At 36.0% G+C, this 26,719-nt stretch overlaps 1 protein-coding gene across 6 annotated transcripts in view; it reads left to right on the plus strand.

Annotated features, from left to right (window-relative positions):
• Positions 1-23,919, plus strand: part of LOC136835440 (BCAS3 microtubule associated cell migration factor-like) — a 349,957-nt gene extending 326,038 nt beyond the window's left edge. For all 6 annotated transcript variants that reach the window (XM_067099015.1, XM_067099000.1, XM_067099005.1 and 3 more), the window contains one exon: positions 18,820-23,919. In XM_067099015.1, coding sequence (XP_066955116.1) covers positions 18,820-20,714 — 1,895 coding nt within the window. In that variant the 3' untranslated portion in view covers positions 20,715-23,919. The remainder of the gene's footprint in view (positions 1-18,819) is intronic.
• Positions 23,920-26,719: the final 2,800 nt, after the last annotated feature.

Below are 26,719 nucleotides of genomic sequence, written 5' to 3' on the forward strand. Positions count from 1 at the left end.
TTTTGGGAATCGATATCTCGGTGTTTATTTCGCCGCATTTAACTAAGTTCAAAGTGCTTTTCTTGCTTCTAGTTAGCGTAAATGAATATGGATACTTTATTTATTTGGGACACGGATATTTTTCGTTATACGAAGTGTTTTTAAGTCGAAATATAACTTAAATACGTCTCGTTCTGAAATTAATTTAGCTTTTTTTCCGTTAATATATGACGTTTGCGGGAATTGCGGCTGGCCGTTTTGGGGGGCATGTTTGTTTTGTGTAACAAATATCAAGATTCCATTCGCTATTTTCTCTTGATTTCATCATAATACGAGCTTTACGTATTTTCCTTTTATCGGCGTGAAAACAGTAGTAATTTGTATTCTTTCATGCCCAGTAGTTTTGATTAAAATACATTCTCTCCAGTTTTATTTAAGGTCAAGTTTCATCCATGTTGCCGATGCACGACAATTTATAGTCATTAGCAGCTTGAACATTGTTTTCTCAGCTTCAGCTATAACTTACAGCTTAAAGTTACTGTAGCAGTATATTTCCCTGCCGATCTTTTCTCCAAAGCGAATAAGGGTATAGTGTAAAAAATATATCAGTCCCATTGTACAGCACTTAACGTCATTTGTAACATAACTACAGTAATTGTGTATTACCGTAAGATGGTTGAAATACAAGTAAAACAGTTGTTATCCGATACGATTATTAGCAAAACAACATTTTCCCGTTCGGTTGTTTATGGCTGTACGCATTTACGCAAGAGTATAACGTTACTAACAATACTTTTATCATTCTCTTTTACTTTTTTAACTAGCAGATGGAATAAAGAGATAGAGGAAAAGAAGTTTTTCTATTGTAAGTTGGTCTCTCTCGCTGCCTGATTGTACCCGCTGCCTGCGCCAAATCTTAAAATATTTCCTAAATATTTTCGTACCAGTATTAATTGCTAACCCCATCGTAAACTTGAAATATCATAAGTCAAATTATTGTAACTTGAGCACTACCTGTATTTGATAATTGTCTTTTCTTTATTAACCAACTTGTACTGGTTTATGGGATATTTTAATTCTAAGATGAGGTGCTTAGCTACTGGGTTTCGTGTATCCTAGCCTAATAAATGGCTAATCTGGCAAAATGGCTAATCTGGCACCCTCCAGGTCCCAATGATGCCGGTGAATATATATGATATATATATATATATATATATATATATATATATATATATATAATATATATATATATATATATATATATATATATATATATATATATATATATATATATATATATATATATATATATATATATATATATATATATATATATATATCTATATATATATATATATATATATATTATTTATTCCAAACAGGAAATAAAGTCAGTCATGTACACCCCAAAGTGTAAAAGTACTGCATCCTGTAACCAATAAGTGTGTGTGGATACAAATTCTGCCCAACCAAGGTCTAGTGTTAGAATTCCAACTGGAAACAATAAAATGGCTAGTTCAGACTACAAAACTTCAGATCAAAATATTATAGGGGGCTCCAATACTCACCCCTAACTTCATATCAAAACATAATAGGGGCTCCAATACTAACCTCTGATGATACTGATAATCCTTGGTTGAGACGTCTCAATGTGCATTTTCTCTCCCGATGATAAGTATCTAATTAATGAGAGAAAAACTATGATTGAAGTTGTATAGTTTAGAGACAGGCAGCATTCCGTAATATAGAATGGTGCCTGGTACCACCTTCACCAGACATGGAGAAACCACTAAACGAAATGGTTCTCTTACCTGTGTCTGTGGCATTAAAAGCTATAAAGACATGTTTTACCAAGTCAAGAGAAATTGGATCTCTACTTCCATTTTGAATGAAATCCAAGTTACTCACCAAGTAGCCCCAGCCTTCTGTCCCTTAACTTTCAAAATAATTAATTATGTGAAGGCAGAATTTTCAGAATTTTGTAGTGACTAGAAAATGGAAGACAATGGTAAAACCAAAGCCATTTGCTACTGTCATCCCAGTTTTGAAAAATTCCACCAAAGAACGGGCAATGCTTCAACTCCCCTTTGCAAGGAAAAAGCTCCCTTTAGATATAGCTACTCAGCAGTTTGGGACCTCTATGAGAAGAATCTCAGAGGGGACAGCTTCAGCAAAATTTCATGCTAGAATCCACCTCCTTGGTATTATAACCTCTACCACCTTGCTGGAGTTGCCACCAAAAGGCTTCCAGAATATTTCAGGACAATTTTTGTTGTTGTGGCCAAAAGTCTTATGAGAATCCCATAGTCCTAGAGTGGCGCATAAAAGCGCGAATGGAAACATTGGAGGGTTCCAACAAGTCACCCCCCAATGTGACTTCATTATTACACTCTGACCCCTTCTGTAAGGACCTGTTTGAGTAGTGTTCAGCTTAACTTAATAAGCAAGCCAGCCAAGAGAATTGTAGTGTACGCTCTGCTGGGGAAAGGGGAATTCAGGAAACAAAAAACCCCAAAACTTCCCTTTACCCAACCTAAAAAAGGCTCGCTGTGATAAAAAAATCATATAAGCCTTCGGCCACCCCCAAAAGTTTTTCCTCAAAAACAGGTAGGTGGTCAGAAGGGACAACTCTCTACAAAGGGACAACAACAATAGCAAGGACAACCTTTTTACAAGGCCCAAAACCTTCTTATAGAGGAAAAGGAAAAGCAACACCTGGAATGCCTATCAAGGGCAAAGGCAGAGGAAGAGGCAGATACCAATAGGAATTATATGGTCGGGAATCGGCTTAGGCGTTACCACAGGCATTGGAAGTCTTCCCCTTCGGGGGGACAGCATTATTTTTAATGTATACTTAAAGTATGATTCTATATCAAATATACCTTAAATTATATCCTATTACTGTATTAATCCTTGAAATTATATTATTAATATCATTTCAAAGTCATCGTGAACTCTTGAACATTAGTACCCTTGAAAATATTTACATCCATACTTAGCCAAATCAGAGAGAGAGAAAGAGAGAGTTTATGTTATTTTTTGCCTGAGAGAGAGAGAGAGAGACAGGAATGTTAATCCATTTCTCTTTACAGCCATTTCTCTTTACAGATTTATATGTTATCTTTTCCTGAGAGAGACAGAGAGAGAGAGAGAGAGAGAGAGAGAGAGAGAGAGAGAGAGAGAGAGATCTTTAGAGATTCATGAGACTGAGAGAGAGAGAGAGTGTGTCTGACTGTGTCTGTCGTGATCTCGGTGAATCTTTGTTTTATTCTCCACATTTCTTCTGCCTTGATTTCCTGGAGCCATGTTGCATGTTCATTGTGTGATACCTGATTGCTCCATATGTTTTCCCAGGGTCTCTTACTGGGTTCGGCCTCAGGAATTTCCTGGTGGTTGTCTTCCCCTCTTAGTCAGCTGTATAGTCTTTTCTGGAAATTCCTGGTGGTTGTCTTCCCCTCTTAGTCAGCTGTATAGTCTTTTCTGGTTGGTTCCGAAGAGTTCGTTCTGTTGGCATCCTTTATTCCATTAGATCTGATGTGCTTTGGCTTTAGCCTCTGTTTTACATCTTCTGTTGTATTGTTTAGTCCCTTCTCCTGTACTTTGTATTTCTCATTCAGTTCCTCTCTTGTTTTCTTGCTTCTTAGCCTCTTTTCTGCCATCTCTTTCAGATCTCATAGCCATGATTTGTTTTTCCAAGCGCCTTTTCCAAGGCAGTTGCTGTTTTGGTTTTTGTTGGGTTGGTTGTCATGATGGTGTTGGTGTTTGTATCCCCATGAGTTCTACTACTAGTCTTGCTCCTGCATATGCCAGGTTATTTGTTTCTGTGATACTGGTGGTGCGGATTAGTTTTGTCATTTACTTCACTTGTTTTTTCCCATATTCTTTGGTTGTTGGCTTTCATGGAGTGGATCTTTGTTCTTTCTCTATCTGGCTTCATCCATTGTCTGATCTTTTCCACCCATTCTGACCTCTCTGCTACATCTTCGGTGTTTCCTCGTGTGTCGTCGTTCAATAGCTTATCATTCCTGTCGTTTTCTGTGTTGTCTCTTAGTTCATTGTCTTGTCCTTCGTTGCTGGGTGTTATTTCTCTTTCCATTTCCTCTTTCTGTTGTGGAGAGCCAGTTCTTTTTCTTTATGTTCCTTACTTGGTTTGCCAGCCTCTGTTCTGTTTGAGGGGTGTTATTTCTCTCATTCCAGATGTTGGCCAGTCTTCTTCTGTATCCTCTTTCTGTCAGGTTGCTTCTGACGTAGCATCTCCATATTTCCTTATTTTTTTCTCTTGTCCATTTCGTCTTCTGGTTTGCCTCTGTAGCTCCAGTCTCTGGTTGCTGGTTACTATCGTTGTGGTGGTCAGTTGCTGGATGACGACCTCCAAGTACCTGACCATCCTTCCCGTCGATTGGGTTGTATACCTGGCTGACGGACATAGCTCCTCTGTTGCCAGAGGTTCTATTTACCTCGTTGTCATTTATTCTTTCGTTTGTTTCCATCATTGCTGAGTTTTGCTATTTAAACCATAGCGTGACCCTGCCCCATCGAGAATAGGTACTCATTTACAGCTGAGTAGACTGAGGAAATTATGGTAAAGATCCTTTCCCAAGGAATCAATGCCGAGGAGAGCGGTCACCCATCCAACGACTGACCAGCCCCAATTTTAATGCTTAACCAGTCCATCGATGAGCTAATCCACTCTGCCACGGTGCCCATTTATTATTATTATTAATATTATTATTATTATTATTATTATTACTATTATTATTATTAATCTTAATATTCAGTAAGTAGTAAATTATTATTTTATCACAAAAAAATGCATTTAATCATGAAAATAACAAAATACACTAATTAGTGAATATTTCTTGACAAAAAAGTCAGAGAGAGAGAGAGAGAGAGAGAGAGAGAATTTCAGTATATCCAGTAACACTGACCACCCAACCCTTGCTGTCAGGTTACTTGATATATGTGGCAGGTTCACCCTCCCCATGAGCTCCAAGACTAAGGAAAAAAGTTTTGGGGGTGAAATTTGTTTACATTTTTTCTTTAGTTACTATAGAAATGCATAAATGTTGTAATAACAGTATATTATTATTATTATTATTATTATTATTATTACTATTATTATTTGAGGGGAGCAGACCCTCTTTCAGGCAGGTCTTATTGAAAAGGATGGCTGTATTCTGCAAATTTATCTTATGCAGGATCTCTTCTATTCTTCTTATAATTTGCTCTTCAGGCTCAGCGATGTTGATCAGCAACTGGCCAGTATTCATATTGGAAAAGGACAGTTTAAGATGAGGAAATTGTTTTTAATGAATTATTCGTTAAAAAATCTGTAGATTTCTTCGTGGTCTCGTTCGGTGGTTTGGATTCTGGATTCTTTTCTTATTTCAGTTGTAGTACCGTCGACATGTTTCGACCATCTCATTGGTCATCTTCTGGATGTGGCTGAGAAGGATCTGGAGAAACTAGGTGTTTGGGTCGGTATTTATAGGGGGGTCTTGATCAGGGCTGAATTATGATTGGCTGCCCGGGGCAGGTCGTCTCAGGTGGAGCCTGTACTCCTGTGTTGATGTTCGGGGCTCGTCTTGCATGCGGGCGGTATTGTAGTGCTGGGAAGAACTTCAATCCTCAGATGCAGAATTTTGATTCAGTTGCTTGCTATGGGGTCGTTCGGTTCAGGTCTCCTGGTAGCCGTGGGGAGGAGAAAGGTTTTCTGCGTAATGTTGAGGGATGGTTTCTCCTTCCCAATGTGCAATGCTTCCAGGAGGCACAGGCAGCAGTGGTCCATAGTTCGGTCAATTATTTCTATATTCAGAATTATGTCTTTTCTTGTGATTCTCTGACTATGGGCAGTTCTGGCATGATTGAAATGGCTCCCTCTTGGGCATGGCAGGAAATCCTCTTTGAGAAACGCATGGTGGTCATACCGATGTATGAGCTGAGGCATCCCGGACAGGGCATGAGTATCGGTAGACAGCGTTGGTTTTCTTCAAGGGGTCCTGCTGAGGAACGGCTGGATTGTTACGCATTACCAGGCTGTTCGATTTTTTGCTTTTGTAGTAAATGACCAGATATATATTCTTATTGGGGTCAGTGGGGCAGACATTACCCTCGATGATATTCTTGAGGGCATGTTTATATTTTTTACGGAATTTCCCTTTATAAGAGAGCTCTGTACATTCGGGGACATCGGGGCAAGGTTCCTGCCAGTATCATTTATCAATGTTCATCTTGATAGACTCTTCTATGTTTCGGTTTGGATGTCCATTGTTGACGAGGGTCTGGGTTACACGTTCCATTTCTTCATGTGTGTCATTCCAGGAGGAGCAGTGTGAGAGGGCCTTCCTGACGAAGGCGCTGATGGTGGAGCACTTATACCTCTCAGGGCACTCTTTCGCTCCATTCATACACATGCCCAGGTTCGTCGGTTTTGTGTAGACTTTTCGTAGAGAATAAGGCCTCCCTCTGCTCAACAAGGATGTCAAGGAAGGGGAGGCAGCGGTCTTGGCTGCGTTCAATGGTGAAACTGAGGGTCTTCGAAAACATCGACCAGCCGAGGATGTACGTGCACTACATGGACGACACCTTTATCAGCGCCAATTTGCAAGAAGAAATCGAGAACCTGAGGTGTGCTTTCCACAACCATAGCTGCCTCAGTTTCACCAGTTGCTGACCAACATCGCTAAGCCTGAAAAGCAAATTATAAGGAGAATAGAAAAGATCCTGTATAAGATCAACTTGCAGAATAAAGCCATCCTTTTCAATATTATTATTATTATTATTATTATTATTATTATTGGGGGTCTTGATCGGTGCTGAATTATGATTGGCTGCCTGGGGCAGGTCATCTCGGGCGGAGCCTTCTGTCCCATGTTGATGTTCGGGGCTTGTCTTGCATGCGAGCGGCATTGTAGTGCTGGGGATGATTGGGAGAATTTTGATCCTCAGATGCCAAATTATGATTCGCTCGTTCACTATGGGGGTCGCTCGGTGCAGGTCTCCTGGCGGCCGTGGGGAGGAGAAAGGTTTCCTGTGTAATGTTGAGGGTTGGTGTCTCCTTCCCAATGTGCAATGTTTCCAAGAGGCGCAGGCGGTGGTGGTCCATAGTTCGGTCAATTATTTCCATATTCGTGATTATATCTTTTCTTGCAATTCTCTGGTTATGGGCAGTCCTGGCATGGTTAAAGATGGCTCCCTCTTCAGCATGGCAGGAAATCCTCTTGGAGAAATGCATGGTTGTCATACCGATGTAAGAACCAAGGCATCCTCGGAAAGGGCATGAGTACCGGTATACCATGTTGGTTTTCTTCAAGGGGTCCTGCTGAGGGGGTTGCTGGATTGTTACACATCACCAGGCTGTTCGTCTTCTTGCTCTTGTAATAAATAACCAGATGAATATTCTTGTTGGGGTCAATGGGCTACATATCCTCGATGATGTTGTTGAGGGCATGTTCGTCTTCTTTATATTTATGATGAAATTGTCCTTTATAGAAGAGCTCAGTGCATTCAGGGGCATCATAGCGAGGTTCTTGCTGGTACCATTTATTGATGTTTGCCTTGATAGACTCTTCTATATTCTGGTTTGGGTGTCATTTGTTGACGAGGGTCTGGGCTACATGTTCCATTTCTCCGTGTGTGTCATTCCAGGAGGAGCAGTGCGAGAGGGCCCTCCTGACGTAGGCGCTGATGGTGGAACGCTTATACCTCTCAGGGGCACTCGTTCGCCCTGCTCATACACATGCCCAGGTTCGTGCGTTTCGTGTAGACCTTCATAGAGAAAGAGGCCTCTCCTTGCTCCACAAGGTTCTGAATCTCCTCTTGTGAATTGGCGCTGACGAAGGTATTGTCGATGTAGCGCACGTACATCCTTGGTTGGTATGTGTCTTCAAATACCCTTTGCTCCGCAGTGCCCATATAGAAATTGGCGAAGAGAACTCCAAGGGGAGAACCCGTTGCCACCCTGTCAATCTGGGTGTACATATGGCCGCGATGGTTGGAGAAAGGGGCCTTTTGGTGCATATTTCCAGGAGGGCACAGAGGGCATGCTCAGGGATGTGGTGGGGTCCCTATACACATGGTCCAAGATCATCTGCACCTCTTGGAAGCATTGCACATTGGGAAGGAGAAACCAACCCTCAACATTACGCAGGAAACCTTTCTCCTCCCCATGGCTGCCAGGAGACTTGCACTGAGCGACCCTCGTAGCGAACAAGCGAATCAAAATTCGGCATCTGAGGATCGAAATTCTCACATTCATCCCCAGTACTATAATGCCGCTTGCACGCAAGACGAGCCCCAAACATCATGGGAGAGAAGGCTCCGCCCGAGATGACCTGCCCTGGGCAGCCAATCATAATTCAGCATCGATCAAGACCCCCCTATAAATACCGACAAAAGCGCCTTGTTTCTCCAGATCTTTTTCAACCACATCCAGAGGATGACCAACGAGCTGGTCGAAACATGTCGACGGTACCTAAAGTAGAACCTGAATCCAGACGACGGAGGATTTCTAATTGGATATTTCAGTAAAAGATTTCCCACATTCCACACACTATCCTTTTTCCAATATGAATATCGGCCAGTTGCTGACCAACATCGCTGAGCCCGAAAAGCAAATTATAAGGAATATAGAAAAGATACTGTAAAAGATAAATTTGCGTAATACAGCCATCCTTTTTAATAAAACCTATTATTATTATTATTATATAATAATTATTATTATTGGCAAGAGTCCCTCTCTCAAGCAAGTACTATTGAAAGAAATTGCTGCATCAGCTCCATTGAACTTGTATAGTCTTCTCTGTTTTCCATATAACAGTTTTCTCGCTGTTACTACAACTGGCGAGCAACGCGCCAGTGTGATTCATCAGGAGGAATTAAATTTCCAGTGATTCCTTATATTCTATTAGGAGTAAGTCAGATTTGGTGAACATAGCCCATAGGTTTTTTTTTATACATGTAGAAGTATATATATCGAATTTGGATACAGGTCAAAATCTTGACGTGGCCGTTTCTCCCGGATCTTCTGAGTATGATCACGGCAGTGGGTCGGAGTAGACTGGTGGTGCTAGAGGGATCTACTCTATAAATAGTCGTAGGTCAGCAGGGGGTTTTTCTCATGCTGATTTGTCATTGGTTGGTGGTGCATAGCAGCCTCTTATTGGCTGGAGAAAGTTTTTCTCAAGTTCTTTCTTGGAGCTGTGGCAGCCTAGCAGACCGTCGAGGCAGGGGCATGATGTTGCATGATGCCACGTCGGCTCAAATTTTCGTTGGCTGCTGGGTTGCCCGCCTCATTAGGAATTCGTTGTGGAACGTCATGGTGGCTTGAATTTTCATTGACTGCTGAGTTGTTCGTATCATCCGGTATTCTTGGGCCGGGGTGTCGTTCGGTCTGGTATTATTGTTGTGTCCTGGTATATTTCATATTTCTTCTCAAGCTGGTGGGGAGGAAAAGCACTTGCTGGGTTGTGTTGAGTGAGGGCTTCTAGCAGTCGTAGATGTCTGGTCAGGACCCCTCCCTATTATCCTGGTGTTTTTAATAATATTGTCGCAGGAGATGGTTTCCTGGTGTACAGTCCGGGAGAAACATTGGCCACTTCAAGATTTTGACCTGTATCCAAATTCAATACATTTACTTCTACATGTATAAAAATCCTATGGACTGTGCTCACCAAATTCAACTTACTCCTAATAGAATATACGGAATCACTGGAAATTTAATTCCTCCTGACGAATCACATTGGTGCGTTACTTGCCAGTTGTAAGAACAGCGAGAAAACTCCATACAAGATCAATGCAGCTGATGCAGTGATTTCTTTCAATATTATTATTATTATTATTATCATCAATAGCATTATTAATATATTATTATTATTTAATCTTATTAATCTTAATATTTGAAAATTAGTAAATCATTTTATCATAAAAAATGTATTTAGTCATGAAAATATCAAAATAATTTATAGATATGTTCCACAGAAAATCCTGTGAATTGTGAGAATATGAATACAGGGGGTTTACTGTACTTAGAAGTCATGGCAAACATCCCAGAGGGTCCGATTCTCCTACACCCTAGCACAAACAAACCATTCTCCCTACAAGGGCTGAGAATTATTGTAGTGGCTCTCATTAAAAAGGCAAACCCACACTCCTTTCCTAGGTCACATAACATTAGGAAAGTAAGTATGTCATTGTCCTTCTTCAAAAATAACTCTTTTGATGAAGTCTCCGAATGTACAGGGTGGTCATCAGAGACAGTATTTAAAAAAAAAAAATAATTGTCATGAGCTCGAACAAATTTAACTACACCGTGTATCAGTAGGTGGCATGGTTAGTCGTAACCCCTAGGCACTACAGCAGAAAGCTAGGGGTCTTACTGACGGTGAATATGCTAACTATCGCCAGGAGAAGGGCGACAGTACTGCAACCAAACCCAGCGTGCTTAGGTAAGCCACTGCAGAACTATCCTAAAACATGAGTTCGTGTGTAGATTCTTGTTCTTTGGTACCAAAACCTGAGGAGTATTTGGAATAAAGAATTGGGCTTGAAATTTGTGGCTTGACCTTGTACCAGGAATGTTTTTTATTTGGGGTGTTGCGGTTAAAAATTGAGAGCTTAACCCATTTTGTCACCTATCAATTTCTTTGTAAAGCTCTTTGAGGACGAAACAAGTAACTAGGCTATCAAAAAACAGGTTTTGACGTAGGAAAAACCTATTTTTGGTAGTCGCTGTTGAATTCTCAAAACCCTCCCACTTCCCTGACGAAAAGGCATGGGATTTGGGCAAGGGATCAACCTGCATTGACCAACAGAAAGTAATGCTTCTTGGTCTCCGTGTGGGTCTGTTGTCAACAACAGGGCGGACTGTGCATACACATTAATCATTACTTCTTTTAACACGTTGACTGCGATTGGCAATGCTGTGAAACGGCCCAATGGGCGTTCTCTTTAAACCCTCATAAAATCAGTAACCAGCTAGCTATTGACGTGAGAGTTGTTATGGTGTATCCCTAAGGTAAGCCGAGTACTCAGCCAGTGTAAAAAGCGTGACTTTATGTGGTACACTTCGCCTGACATAACAAAAGTCTTAATTACAGGCGTTGTGTACCTAATATGGACATAATAGAAGTGGTCATATATGGCTCATGTCACCCAAAACTATTAGAGACAGTTCTGCTGGCGTTGTGTGCCAAATATGGTCACACTGTGGATGTTCAGTTATGGTGCATATCGCTCAGACTGATCTAGGGAATTACCGTATGCAACGTGTACCAGACGTGGCTCATACTCAGTGTGACTCTAAAAGGCACACATCGCCTGAATGATTGCACATGTTACTATAAGCGATATGTATGTACACATGTGGTCAACTGAAAAATGTGTAGAATTTCAATATATTGTTATTTTATAACAGATTTATTAGTCATTTGGTGTTTTGCAGACACATGCACACACACGCACATGTATGTACATGCACACACACATGTATGTATGTACATGCACACACATACACACACACACACACACACACACATATATATATATATATATATATATATATATATATATATATATATATATATATATATATATATATATATATATATATATATATATATATACTATACTTATATATATATATATATATATATATATATATATATATATATATATATATATATATATATATATATATATATATATATATATATATATATATATATATATATATATATATATATATATATATATATATATATTATATATATATATATATATATATATATATATATATATATATATATATATATATATATATATATATATATATATAACCTTTGTATGTTTTCATGTGTACATGAAATTTGTAGTACACACACATGTGCATATAGAATATATATAAACATACACATGAATATAATACATATAAGATGCACATACATGTTACAGACAGACACACATTAGGAAACATATATACAGGCCGTATTTTTGGCAATATAAATTTGTATTTTGCATAAATAAAAGTATTTATATACAAGTAAATTATTTAGGTCTTCTGCAGTTCTTATTCATATACTGTATCTGCCCATCTGTATACAGTAGCCCATTTTTCTGTACGTGTCTATCCATATATATATATACATACATACATACATACATGCATTACATACACGCATACATATATAGACTGATATACAAATTACCCATTGTCCCAATATGATGAAAAGTTAATTTGTTTTTCTTATGTAGAATCAAAACAGAAAGAATATTAATTTTATACTTGTACTCTAAATACTACATGATTTCCTTCATCATACTCTAAATACTACATGATTTCCTTCATCATACAAAATATAAATGGATATTTTTTCACCAAGAAAAGGACACTATTAGGTATTATTTTACTTATGGACATTAATTGCTTTCAACATAAAATATAGGTTTTTCGTTGTATTATGATGTGATTTGAATGATTTTGAGGTTTATTTCCATCGCAAATGAATACTTATCCTTCCCCGGCAAATGATATATACAAAATTAATAAAAATACGACTTGTCAGAATACTGCCCCCCTCTCCATAGCTAATACAGCAAAACTGTAATCAGTAAACACAGTTTTGCCGTATTAGCTATGGAGAGGGGGGTGCAGTATTCTGACAAGTCGTAATTTTATTAATTTTGTATACAATATATCATTTGCGGGAAGGATAAGTATTCATTTGCGATGGAAATAAACCTCAAAATCATGCAAATCACATCATAATACAAACGGAAAACCTATATTTTATGTTGAAAGCAATTAATGTCCATAAGTAAAATAATACCCCACTATTAATTTTTTCAGAAGTAAAATGTTTACCAAACTGATTTATTTTTCTACTGAATTTATATAAATATAATCTAGGTTAAAAGGATAGCATTTTTGTTGATCTAATGATAATGTTTTCTATTTTTTTTATTGAAAGAAAAAGAATTTAAAAAAAAATATGCCCCTTTGCCAGCATATGAAGATTATTTTCAGTAATAAATAAAGTGTTTAGTTAATGTTCTAGTTTAATTTAATTAATTTCCAATATATTACAATAATATTTTGGTATAAAAAAGCCCATTTTGATTAAATTTTGGATACTTGAAAAAAATATATAATTCTTAGCATGTGTATCACATAGGGTACACATCGCTCATTCAGAGAGTCCCCTGTGAACCATATATGGAGCACATAGCAGTCAACGTGTTAAGCTGGCTTTGGCAATGGAAGAACCTGTGTATACAGCCTCGCTGTAAAGATTTGGGAAATTGCCCCCTTATCTTTGAGTCCATTACATACTCCATCATGTGTTACAGTGTTTATCACTACGACACAACACCCTGCCGCAAGATCAGCTAAAAGAGAATTCTTTGATATTGATTTGGTCACCATAGAGCTCTGGTAGACCATAGAAAGGTAACTCTTTGAGGACTCAACAGCGACTACCAAAAATAAGTTTTACCTACATCAAAACCTGTTTTTTTTTTTATTGCATGCATAGTTGCTGTAGTCATGAAATATATTCAAAACAAAATGTGTAATTAAGTAAATATAAGGCATTCTTTCAAGAAACAAATGAGTCATTGTGTGAAATATTTATGTATATTCAGCGTATACATAAAATAATTATATATTCACAATGGATTACATGTAAATTTATTGTTTTAGAAAACTATAACTTTACTTGCATTTGATGTGTTTCAAGTGGGGTTCAAATATTTTCAAACCACAGATTTATCCTTATTTCTAGATATTTGTTGTGTCGTTCCTTCACAGTAGTAGCATTATGGATAGAGATACCTGTGCTTGAATAATTAAGACTGACATATTAAGTTGTTGCATCTCTGCTAATCTGACCATTAAAGCAAATGAAGATACTGATGAACCAGCCAAAGTTCCAAATAGTATGACTAGGTCAGATATTACTTCAAGTGATTTTTTTTTTTACTATCCCCATTATAATAAGGCTTTGTGAGTAAATGAATCTGACAAGGATATACTGTATTAAAACAGAATATATCCACAGTTGGACTGGGTTTCATATTATAAAGAACACCATATTCAAGTACCATATACTATGCCAGAAGAGATGTGCTTACAATTTTAGTGATAGATAAAAAAAATCTTGCCCACATACTTTAGCAGAAGGTACTGTGGCCTCATATAACAAAGTGAAACTGTACAGATATAAGAACACAGATATAAGAACAATGAAACTAAATATAGTACTCTGAAATTTAGAACATCCCCTTACTTTTACAAAAGATAATATTAAACAAAAATGTATGTATCATATGAGAAATAAAATCAGCTATGACAAGTTCCACATGGAGGAAAACATTTTAAAAGCAGTTGTTATCAACTACTTTACAGATCTCATTAAATTTCATCTATAACTATACATACCAGTCATCTAAGGTTAAGAATTTTCTTATATCTACATAATAAACATACACCATTAACAGTTGTAAACAGCAGTTATGTATCAGGCACTCTGCATTTTATTAAATTGTTATTAATGTCAGTAAATATTATCAATACATGTCAGTCATCTTTTTTTTCAAACAAATGTCTAAATCATGAGGATTTATGTATGTTGCTACTTTGCAAAGGAATTAGCTGTAATGGCCCTGAGATGTAATTGTTATGCATCGGTCGTTACTTCTTTGCTAGCTTTTGTCAGCTTTCTCTTGCATCTACTGATCCCTAAGCCGTCATCAGTTGTGATCTTATATGATGTTGAACATTCATAGTCTACATTAAAGGAATCATACCCTGCTACTGTACTTATATATTTTACTCCACTGGTATTAACATTGTAAAATATCTTTAGTAAGTTTAAAATTATAGCATGAGTACAAAATGGAGGAGAGGGAAGAGAGTTTTTATGCTGTGATGTTGATTTTATTGTATAACATAAACAGAACTAACAGTAATGTTCTGATATATTTTAAATATACTAAAAATTAGTTTCAGTGATATAGGTGTGTGTGTGTGTGTGTGTGTGTGTGTGTGTGTGTGTGTGTGTGTGTGTGTGTGTGTGTGTGTGTGTGTGTGTGTGTGGAGAAAGATTTTACAAGCTAGCAAGTGTTCATATGATCATGTAAGAACAGTCATACAGTTGCATATGTTTGAGTATGTATTATGTCTTTGACCTTGTAATGACAAATATTTGATATGCCAGAAATGCTACAGTGTATCTCAGTAGGCTTAAAATAACAGCATCAGAGATAAATGCTAATAGAAAGACGAGATGGTAGGCTAGGCTTACACTAGTCACTGGTTTCAATGATTTACTGAAAATAAATTATTAAACAATTAAGAAGTTATATGGAATAAAACCAAACTCTCAACAAGTAGGTATACTGTTTACTAAATACATTCTGTGATGTTGCTGAATGAAAGGTAAGAAATCATGAGGACAGGACAAAGAATATTTGAATACCAGTAGGTAAGAAACTTTAGGATAGCCTATAATCAGAAGGCTGTGAAGATAGGGGAACAAGAGGGGTACTGTTTATGTGATTGTCCAGCTTACAACCAATTAACCAACAAATATTAAGTGCTTGCTAATTTTTGATAGTTGTAATTTATGAAATAAGACCTTGTACTTCACCAAGAACAAACTATTTCACTAAGAGCAAACTCTTTGGACTAGTCCCCTGATTGTTGATTACGTTAATCCAATAGTTTGTTAAACTAACAATAATAACCTGCATTTTTTGTAATTAAAATGTTCATCAGCACTTGGTTGGTTCAAGTACTTAGTTTAAAGGCTTAAATCCATTTATAAGGTAAAAATTTGGTATTACCAGTGTAATTTGCTCATCAGAGAAGGAAACAACCCCAAAAGTATTTTCAAGATTTCCTTATCCTTTTTCATTACTTGTCGTTTATTATATAGCTCATTCTTATGTTAAGTAAGTCAGTTGAGAAATTTTTTCTCCTGAATAAAACCTTTGATGTTTCAAAAATTTTTTTTGAATTGAGTTTTATTTTTTAATTTTATGAATTTAACATTAATTGTTAGCCTTTAAGAGATTATTGGGGTAGAAGTCCAAAACTCATAGCTTGTAAAACACAAGCTATTCGGGCCCACTGCTTATTAGCTTTCAAGATAATTTTCTAATATTGCTTGTTGTAAATTTGTTTTTTATGGTAGAATGCTGTTTTGATATTTTGCATACTATATAATTGTACTTATGATGTAATCTGTGGAGATGTAAAACAATAAAACTGTAGTCAGAAAGATGCATTGAAATTAATTGAGAAGATAAATTTCTTTACTTTTTGTAAATATTAAAAAAATATATAATGCATGAATTCTGTTTTCTGCCATGAAAAAAAAATACAGTAAATTTTACTTAATGATCATGTATTGCATTTAAAAAATTAGGAAAAAAGGCCTAAAAATTGATTTTATATTTTGGACTAGTTTCCTAATTCTTTTTGAACAGCCCCTACATGCATTGTAGATAGTTGAACCATCCCCCAGAATTCTTGAGACATCATCCAAATGATACATGATGTTCAAACAGTTATGGAGGATCATTTGATATCCTCAGAATCTGGAAGGGTTAACAATGTTTTATATATAATCATTATTAATTAGAATACATTTTGTTGTATCATTCATGATAAAAATAAGAAATGTTGGCCATACATGGAGAGGAGTTAGTTAGTAAATAACGAAAGCAAGTGACTTGAAACTACCAACAGTGCTTTATTGACCAACTCTACATTAGATTTCTTTGTAGTCCTTTTCGACAATTGGAATTCATTCATCTTTAGTCAAGAAAATTTAGGTAGTCAGAAATGTTAATTAGTGTTTCTTTAAACTTTACAAACTGAAAACTTTTGGTACTATGTAAATTTAGTCACTTTTGAAAGGTTGGTTGTATTTTAAAGAGGAGGTGAATAGTTCTCAGAAGTTTTATGAACAATCTCCCTTTGTGCAATTCAGTATTTTTTTTCAAGCACAATAGTTGCAATTCAGTATTTTTTTAAGCGCAATAGTTGCAATTCAGTATTTTTTTTTTAAGTGCAGTAGTCTTGGTGACATCACTGTCTGGTTTGTGTTAATTTATTTGAGAGAAATTACAATGCTGTCTTTCTGTATTTCAGTAGACTAGTTTAAGTCTGCCATTTGCAGAGGGACAAAGATTTTAAAGAAACTGACAAATCTATTTAGTTGTTATTAATAATCTAAACCTTTTTTTGCTAAAAAAAATTCTGAGATAGCTTGAAAACATACCAAATATTCTTTTTCTTTTTTAATTATTAAATAACCTCAGAAAAACATTTCTATTATTGGTACAGTAGTTGGTTCTCATATTGTTTTCAAAAAATATTCTCTATAGCCTCAGTTTCATAGACAGCTTGGATAGGAAATCCAACAAATAATGTTGTTCAACAAGTTTTGCTAAAGAAGTTTCTCAGAATTAAAATTAAATATTGTATGTATTTTTTTTATAATGTTAGCAGGCTTGGATAAAGCACAATATTGTGATTGAACTATGCAGTTGAATGTTTGCTTTTAAAATTAATTATTTACATTTAGAGTTATGAAAATATCTTTGACATTAATTTCAGATTTCAGTGACCTTATCACTAGTTATGTAGGTGCTTGGGTATCATGTTACAGTGTGGACATGTAACTGTAGTTACAGTATGTCTAATCATATTTGTTGGAATCATTTAATACTTGAAGGCAAATTTGAGCATTTTTCATTTTTATTTTTTATAGAATTGTAGAACTTGTCATTGTATTTTCCAGAGCTGCTACTGTTGAGTTTGTTATACAGCTCCATTTATTGTAGTGGAATTTTATTAGCTTCCTTAGGATATCTGGACAGTGAATGATGTAGTGCTCATTTTATGTCTTTATTGGTAAAGGTAATTTTTAAAATTATTACTAAATGATTTTGAACCGTTAAATTATACATTGTAATTTGAGTTCTTATAAAATTGTAGCTGCAGTTTTAAAGTGTTTTAAGTGAATGGAATAATAGAGTAAAAGAAATAGCTATAAGTAGTCTGTGTTTTGTATTTTACACAATGCTAATCTATCTTTTCTTCAGTAATAATGTGCATTGAAACTGCTGTATTAATATAATTAAATTTTTATGGGCTCTTTTTGTAAGTTTGCATGTTGATTAATGCAGTGGTGATGTAACAAGCCTTAATTTGCAGTTTTCCACTAACTGTCTTGGATGTGGTGATGGTAGATATGGGTGTACTTGCAGTACATCTTGAATGGCTACAGTTAATGAGATTGCATCACGAAATATTGCAAGTAGTTTTTAGTTAACCCCTTTGCACCACTAACATCAAGTAATTGATTGGTGAAGACCTTTTCAAATGTTAATTCTTCCCTGAAGATTACCCTAACAATGGATATCAGATGTTGTTGAAGAGTTAGTGAATTTTTTTTTTTTAATGCCTGATGTACCAATTTATTTAAGATCACAGCGCTGAAAAGCACAATTGTATTTAAGAAGCAAATGAATTTCAGTAACTTCATTTATTATTGCTGTGGTGTTTGAAAGATCCAGAGCTTTGTGATTCTTGACCCTTAGAAGAAAATGTCTTCTACATTAAATGGCTCCATTTTATTTATTATCATTTGTAATTTTTTTTTTTTACACTTTAATCCTTTATAACTGGGCAAATGTTTGTGAAGGTAACTTTTCATTTCTTGTTTCTTTCCATTAAAATTCTAGAATTTTAACCTGAGTTAAGAGTAAATAAACTTTAAGATAATTTGAAGAAAGTGACTAGAGTGGTGGTGAGCGGTGTTATTTCGTCCGCAGGTGAGGATGGTGGCCTGTCATCCCATGGAACAGCTGCCTATGAATCTACTTTGGATATGACTGATGTGATGGATATAAGTTGTGATCCACCAGGCCCATCATCATCCAGAACACGGTCATCCTGCACATCCCCATCAGTGTCACGTGTATCATCAAGGCCTTCATCACACATTGAAGAGGAAGTCCAAGCTGTTACAACACGTCTTCATCAAGTGGCAGTTACCCATTCAGGTTCAACAAGAGCATCACCCATGATAATGAGAACTCCAAGCCTAGAAGATAGCAGAGTCTTAACCTCATCAGCAGAAGAACTTTCAACTACTCTTAAATCAGGATTTAAAATGGTTGATACTGAAGAGTCTGCTTGGGTCCCCATAGAGACTCCCAGAATGAAGTCTTCGAGCCGTAGTCCTGACTTTGTACAGATTGATCATCCTCAGCCAGCTGTGAGATCAGGAAGACGGTCATCATCTACCAAAGAGACGCATTATTCTCAAAGAAGTGAATCAAGAACCTCAGGAACAGAGGAGAAAATTGGTGAGATTGATTCCAGAATGTCTCCTAAAATTTCCGTAGATGAAGGGAAAGGGTTGTCTTCAAAGGCAGATGTACAGAGCACATCAAATGAAGGAAATGATGCTGGAGACAGCATGACAAATTCAGGTTCTACAAAATCTGGAAATGAAATAAAGGTCTCTTCCAGGCCATCTGGGGTGTCATCTAAAGAGCACTCTTTATCCCCTGTACCTTCTGATAACAAAGGTGAAGAAGAAAGTTCACTTTCTAAAGAGCAAGAAACAGGTGGAATGGAAGGAAGTAAGAATTTTAATGCTTGGACAAGGAAATCTTATGAGAGAGCTGTACAGAGGGAGCCCCTTAATTTTCAAGAGGAAGAATCATTTCCTGCATTAGTCGAGTTTTCTCCTACACCTGTTGACACAGCTTCAACATCAATTGAGCTTAAAGATTTCTCATCTGAGTCAAGGCAAGTTTATAAAACTAGAAAACCACCATCCTCTACAACATCAGAGGATGATTTATGGCTTAGTACAGAAAATAAAAAAGACAAGAAGAAAAAGAAAAAACGAAATAGGCAAAATTCCCCAGAAAATACTCCATTGTCATCAGACTTGGCTTCTCTTGAAGCTCTTCCATCCCAGACAGCAATGCTTAGCTCTGCTGGACCATCTGAATTCCAGGGTAAGGAACTGATTTCAGAGAAGGAGGGTGAATCTCAAATGAAAGAGGTAGCAGACTCCAATCCAATTGAAATGGATATGGATGCTGATTATTTTCATGCAGCAGAGGAGTATCATGAGCCAGCTGTAGTGGAGAAGAGTGCAAATTTTGAGGGAAAATACCAATGTGATTTTTTCACTGAGCCACAGGCAGAAGAATTTCAGGAGGCTCGAGAGTCAGTCAATCAAAACTTGGAAGACTTTGAGCTCAAAGCAGATGAGGACGAATCACAAGAAGCCATGCTTCGCTCTTTACATGATGACAATGATCTTGCTAAAGCATTAGAAGAAGCATATTCCTCAGATGATAATGGTCCTGCTCGAGTTAAACCCAAGGTTCGCACCCAGTCACGCTCACGACCAAGTAGAACTTCAGAAATGTTTCCTTTTAAAGAGGATACTTCTGATGAGGAAGATGAGGTAAGGTTGCGTCGTCGTGTAGTAGTTTCTGGAACTGTGAGTAGCATTACCAGTCAGTCTTCTGCCACAGACGAAGTAAGTACAGATGACCGTGGGGAAACAAGTGGAGATGATAAAGCAGAATCAAGTACCGATGACAGAAAAACTGCTACTAGTGAAAGTGATGTGGGGGCAAGCCCAAATCCACGCGCTTCCTCTTCTTCAAAAAACAAAAAGAAGAAAAAAAAAAAGCGGTAGTGCACATTTGATCTTTTAAATTCTATTCTTAGATGATCTTTTGCCTGTCACACCTTAAACCTATAATTATTAGAAGGCAGCCATACACTGGTACTTGTGATATTAATTTTAGATAACTGCAGGATGTGGTTATTCCTTGCTGAGCTGTGGGTATCTTAAGCCAGTCATTAGCACCTATAGAAAGTAAAACATTGAACAAGAACGTGTGATGGAGTTTATGTGGGAGTTGTACCAGTTATTAAGTACTGTTGGAAGAGGTATTTTTATAGGGTATCGTTATATTCAACCCATCACAAAGCAATATACATTTGACTGCATAGTGAATTTCGTATATTAGAAGCAATATATGGTGTAATGTGAAATATAGGAGTTGACTATTGTATAAAGTTTAGTGCAACATAACATCACTTTTTTTTATCACTGACCATCCATGTTTTTAAATGATATGTAGGTTTTAAATCTTTAATTTATTGATTTTAGCTTTTAAGTTTCTGGTGTATGAAGATTTTGATTTTTGACTAATTTTTATTTGATAGGTACTGGATATTTGAAATGTAAAATCCTTCAGTTATGAGTGTTAAATATTTTGAATGATTTGTTCTTGTGAAATTAGTAATATTTATATATTTGTTGTATTGAGCTTGGCATGTTTTTAGAGGTCTTTGCAGTTTATCGTTACTGCTTTTGATGATCCCTGCACTGACTGGTAGATGTTGCTTGCTGGCCCAATGACACTTATTTTGTGTTCATTTTGACTCATTGCTTCAATCATATTTACTTTAGGTGCCTATAAGCTGTGAAGAGGATGTTGATAAGACACAAGTCTTGTTACATCAGTGTTTGTATAATTAATAGGTAAGGAGCCTTTAGGTGAAAAGGATACAACAATGAAACACTTGTCATTGATCTCCTGTAGGTGTACGATAATTATTCATTATTTGTCATTACAAAAATCAGTTATCCTTCGTAAACGTTTAATGTAGGTATGGGTACCCCCGAGAAATGCTAGCATTCTACTTAGAAAAAATCCACATGGTAGTAAGGAGCTATCTGTTTTATGGGTTGAGTAGATATTCTCAGGGGTATTATCTACAAGTACTTTGTTGGTAATAATCTGGTATTCTCAAGTTGCTTTGCACATAGTGTATTTTAGCAACCCTGTCCAAGTACTGTCCTTGGCATTTTTCTGTAAAAACACCTTTTGTTTTGAAGGATAAGGATATGCCATTGTTGGAATTTCAGTCCCTTCCTTTATGAATATGTAGCAAAATGTTCATTTTCCACTCGCTCCTTTTGCCTGTTGTTTATCTGCTTTCTTAAGTTACTGAAGGTATTTCAAATTAACTTATTTTTAAGACTAATGGTGTTCACAAATGACAAAAAAAAAAAAATTATTTTTCTACCTTTGTCCCAAAAGTGACTTTTGCTATTCTTAGTTGTCTCACCTTTAGTTAGCTCATTAATAAAAAGAAATCTCAGCTCCTGTTTTTTCCGTTTTATTATAGGATCTCTAACAGTATTGAAGAGCTCAGTGTAGTGTATTATGATAATTTAAAATTTAGGTATATGAAGATCAGGGTCAACTTTGTTGTTGGATACTTTATTTTCCTTCATTTTCTATAGGGTGGGTATTGACTAGAGTTGCCTATATTATACTGTTTTTATACATTAAAATTGGTTGAAATTATCGGAGCTCTTATAAGAAAGTTGTGGGATGGACAGGGGTTCATGTGCTTAATTTTTTATTTTTGAGTTTTAGGATGAATCCATTTGCTTGTTTAGGTAGTGTTAAGTGGAAATTTTTATGTACTATAAAAAAAAATTGTTTGAGAAAGTGATAAAAATATGTTGCAATAAAGAAAAAAAATCACTTGCTCAGTTTAGCACAGAGTAACACATCTTGAAATTGCATTTCAATTAGGGATAGCTAGTCCATTCATAGAAGTTAGTAATGTATGTAAATGTCATCTTTCCCTATGAATTGATTCTTTAGTTTTGCTAATAAAATTGTATTAACAGACTCGACTGACTTAGAAGCTTTGCTGCAGCTGCCAAGCCTTAGCAATGATCAGATTACATAACTTTTTATTATTTTTTTGTCTAATTTTGATATAGAGGTTTCAGCAATCAACTAGAATCAGATGTCTAATTTTTATACTAAGAATTTTCAGCCATCAACTAGGATCAGATGTCTAGAGTAAAACCAAAACTTCACTCATATCTCATTGAAAAGTCATAATATTGGAAGTGGCAGGTGGAAGCCTAACTTTTTAGATGTAAAGGCAGCACTTTTATAATTAACAGTTCCATCAAGACCGACCAAAGTTCAAATGATAGCTGGAAATTAAATTTTTTTTTTTTCAGTTCATTGCACTTTTCTCTTGAAATAGGTCATCTGGTATAAGCAACACTTACTGGATAAAATTTATCTTTGGAGTTGGCTTTGCTGAAGATCGCCTTGTGATGCTTAATACTTTCATAGTTGTGTATGGAATTGATATAGGGCTGTGTTTGAGCAAATTCACATAAAAATAAAAATGAACTATTAGAAGAAATTAAAAGGTTTCATAGTGATTAAATGAAAATAATGAAAAAAATATAAAAGATAAAAGTAAAAAAAATCCTTCTTTTCATATTCTATTTAAAGTAATACAGGTAGTATATTTAGCTTTCTCACCATATATATATACCATGCCTTGAATGTTGTGAAGAGTGCTGACATAATTTTTTAAGCATATTTTAAAGCACAGTATTATGTGAAGGTTTTTAGGAAAGGTTAGAAAATTTGGTAAAATATGTAGATGCAACATTGAAAATTACTACAGTAGTGTTAAGAATTTTATTTTAGCTTGTTCTTATTAGTGTGACATTACTTATCATATCTGGGATTAATATAATTTTTGTTGAAACTGAAGAGTAATGCTGAGTGAATGGATATGTTGACTGTATCTTAAATTCAAGTACAATATGCTGTTTTGTGTATTTTAAGTATTTGAAAGACAGTTTTTTTTAAATAATAATTGTAGCAGTTTTATTTCTCTGTCATGCCTGTAAGATAAAAATTTTCAACACATTTATGACTAAATTTTCTATGATTTTTTGATAGCACATGAGCTGTCTAATGTGATCTGTTGCTTCTTCCTCCCCATGTGTTGGTTTTGTGACTGCTAATACATGTGGAAATCAATAAACAATTTCTCTTCAATTTTTTTTTATTACGGACTATTAAGGAAGTGTGGTTAAAAAGTATGAAACCAAGATGAGTCATTTAGAAGATTATTGTTGAGAGATATAGAGTTAGGCAAAATCTTCCATTTAGCAAAAATATAGATTTTTAAAATTTTGTTTTTAAGGTATAAAACATGTTTCAACATAGGAAAAGCCTATTTTCGGTAGCTACTCTTGAAGGAGCAACTCTAATGGACCTGCGAGGGGTCAAAATGGCAGACCCACCAACATCAAAGAAATCTCTCATAGTTGGTCTTTGCTTTGGTAGAGCCTGTTTACACAGTGTTGAAGAATAAAAAGACTCAAGGCAGTAGTCCTCTGTCCCCAGCCTACAGCATCTACAGTCTTTTGATTCACCCTTTTCACACACATGTGGCAGCAGTGTGCAAGGCAGCCATGTTTCCCACTACTTGCCAGGTCTGTGAAAAAAAAGCACTCGCCACAGATTCCCATGTCATTTCATTCAGAAAAGTGGGTGGGTTTGAGGACTCACAACGGCTACCAAAAATAAGTTTTTCCTACATCAAACCCATTTTTTGATAGTGTAGCCACCATTCATCCTCAGAGGAGAATATAAAATTAATTGACAGGTGGTGAGATGGCCTAGCTCATGACAGAAATCTCAGTGACCCAAACAAAAGAGTGGTTCATGGTAAAGTCACCTAAGTTATTACCAACCTTCCAGTAGGGTATAACACAGAATACAAAAACATGAACCTGTATATGTTTTAGGAATGCTGACTGATGACCACCCCATAATCAAAGACTTTTTTTGGAAAGAAACATCATAGAAGAAAGCCAATAATATGCTCACCTTCCAGACGTTGTGACTTAGGAATGGCGTGGGGTCAACTTTTCCAGTTAGGCATACTAAGAGAAGTCTCAGCCCATGCAGACACAGTAGCTTGTTTGTACCAGAGTGTAAGAAAAGAGGACCATCTGGGATATTAGCCATGACATCTAAGTAAACCTGGACTGTTTGGACTGGGCATAGTATCTTTTTTGTAAATGTGCTGGGTTCTCGTATAAGAATCGGGTATTTCCTCTTCAGTGTTCTCATTCTTGGCCAGGAATGATGGGCCAAGAGACAACAATAAGTGATGGCCAGTTGTGTGCGTGGGTGATGAAACTTTGTACTCACCTGAAAGAGCCAAGTTTGCTAATCCAGGTGCCTGTTGCCAAGGCAGTCCAGAAAGCCACCTTTTGGAGCATTTGAGTTGTAATTGCACTGGACTGAATTAACCCTTAAACGCCAAGCCTCTATTTACAAAAGTGTCTGCCGTATGCGTTCGTTAGGAGTTAGCGCCCGAAGCGGAAAAAAGTTTTTCAAAAATCACAGCATGCTTAGTTTTTAAGATTAAGAGTTCATTTTAGCTCCTTTTTTTGTCATTGCCTGAAGTTTAGTATGCAACCATCAGAAATGAAAAAAAATATCATTATCTTATATAAATATTGAAATATATGACCACAAAACAGTTAAAGCTAATGAGTTATATTTTTCTCGTTGTATTGTACACTAAATTGCGATGATTTTGGTATATAACAAATTGTAAAACGATCAAAGCAACACAGAGAAAATATTATCACAAAATGATGCATGAATTCGTAATGCTCGGACATAAAAAAGTTTTTTTAAATTCACAATAAATTGAAATATTGTGCTGGAGGCTTCCCGTTTGTTGCAAAATGAAGGTAATTGATTGAATGTTACTAGACTGTAAGTGTTTTAGCTTACAATTGCAGTTTTTGACAATTTCGGTCGAGTTAAAGTTGACCGAAGGTCAAATTTTTCTATTTATTGTGATTTATATGAAAATATTTCAAAACTGATAAAAGCTACAGCCATGAGTTATTTTTTGCTGTATTCTACATGAAGTTGCGCACATTTTCATGTATAACACTTTATGTAATGCCTAATAGAAAACGGTGCGAAAGTTACAACAAGGTGACTAAAGAAATTCTGAGATTTTCAGCCGAGTTACCGCGTGCGGAGGTAAGGAAAAAGTTTTTTTCAAAAATTCACCATAAATCGAAATATTGTGCTAGAGACTTCCCATTTGTTGCAAAATGAAGGTAAATGATTGAACGTTCCTAGAATGGAAGAGTTTTAGCTTACAACTGCATTTTTCTACCATTTCGTTCGAGTCAAAGTTGACCGAAGGTTGAAATTTTGGCAGTTATCGTGATTTATATGAAAATATTTCAAAACTGATAAAAGCTACAACCATGAGTTAGTTTTTGTTGTATTCTACATGAAATTGCGCACATTTTCATGTATGACACTTTATGTAACACCTAATAGAAAATGGTGTGAAAATTACGACAAGGTGACTAAAGAAATTCGGAGATTTTCAGCAGAGTTACCGCGCACGGAGGTAAGGAAAAAGTTTCTTTCAAAAATTCACCATAAATTGAAATATTGTGCTAGAGACTTCCAATTTGTTGCAAAATGAAGGTAAATGGTTGAATATTACTCGAATGTAAGAGGTTTAGCTTACAATTGCATTTTTCAACCATTTCAGTTGAGTCAAAGTTTACCGAAGGTTGAAATTTTGGCACTTATCGTGATTTATATGAAAATATTTCAAAACTGATAAAAGCTACAACCATGGGTTGTTTATTATGTATTTTACATGAAATTGCGCACATTTTCATATATAAAACTTTATGTTACAGCTAATATAAAACGGTGCAAACATTACGACAACGTGACGAAAGAATTTCTGAGATTTTCGGCTGAGTTACTGTGCGCGGACGTAAGGAAAATGTTTTTTTTT

The sequence above is a fragment of the Macrobrachium rosenbergii genome, chromosome 4 (genome assembly GCF_040412425.1).
Source record: "Macrobrachium rosenbergii isolate ZJJX-2024 chromosome 4, ASM4041242v1, whole genome shotgun sequence".
In the NCBI taxonomy this organism is placed as follows: domain Eukaryota; kingdom Metazoa; phylum Arthropoda; class Malacostraca; order Decapoda; family Palaemonidae; genus Macrobrachium; species Macrobrachium rosenbergii.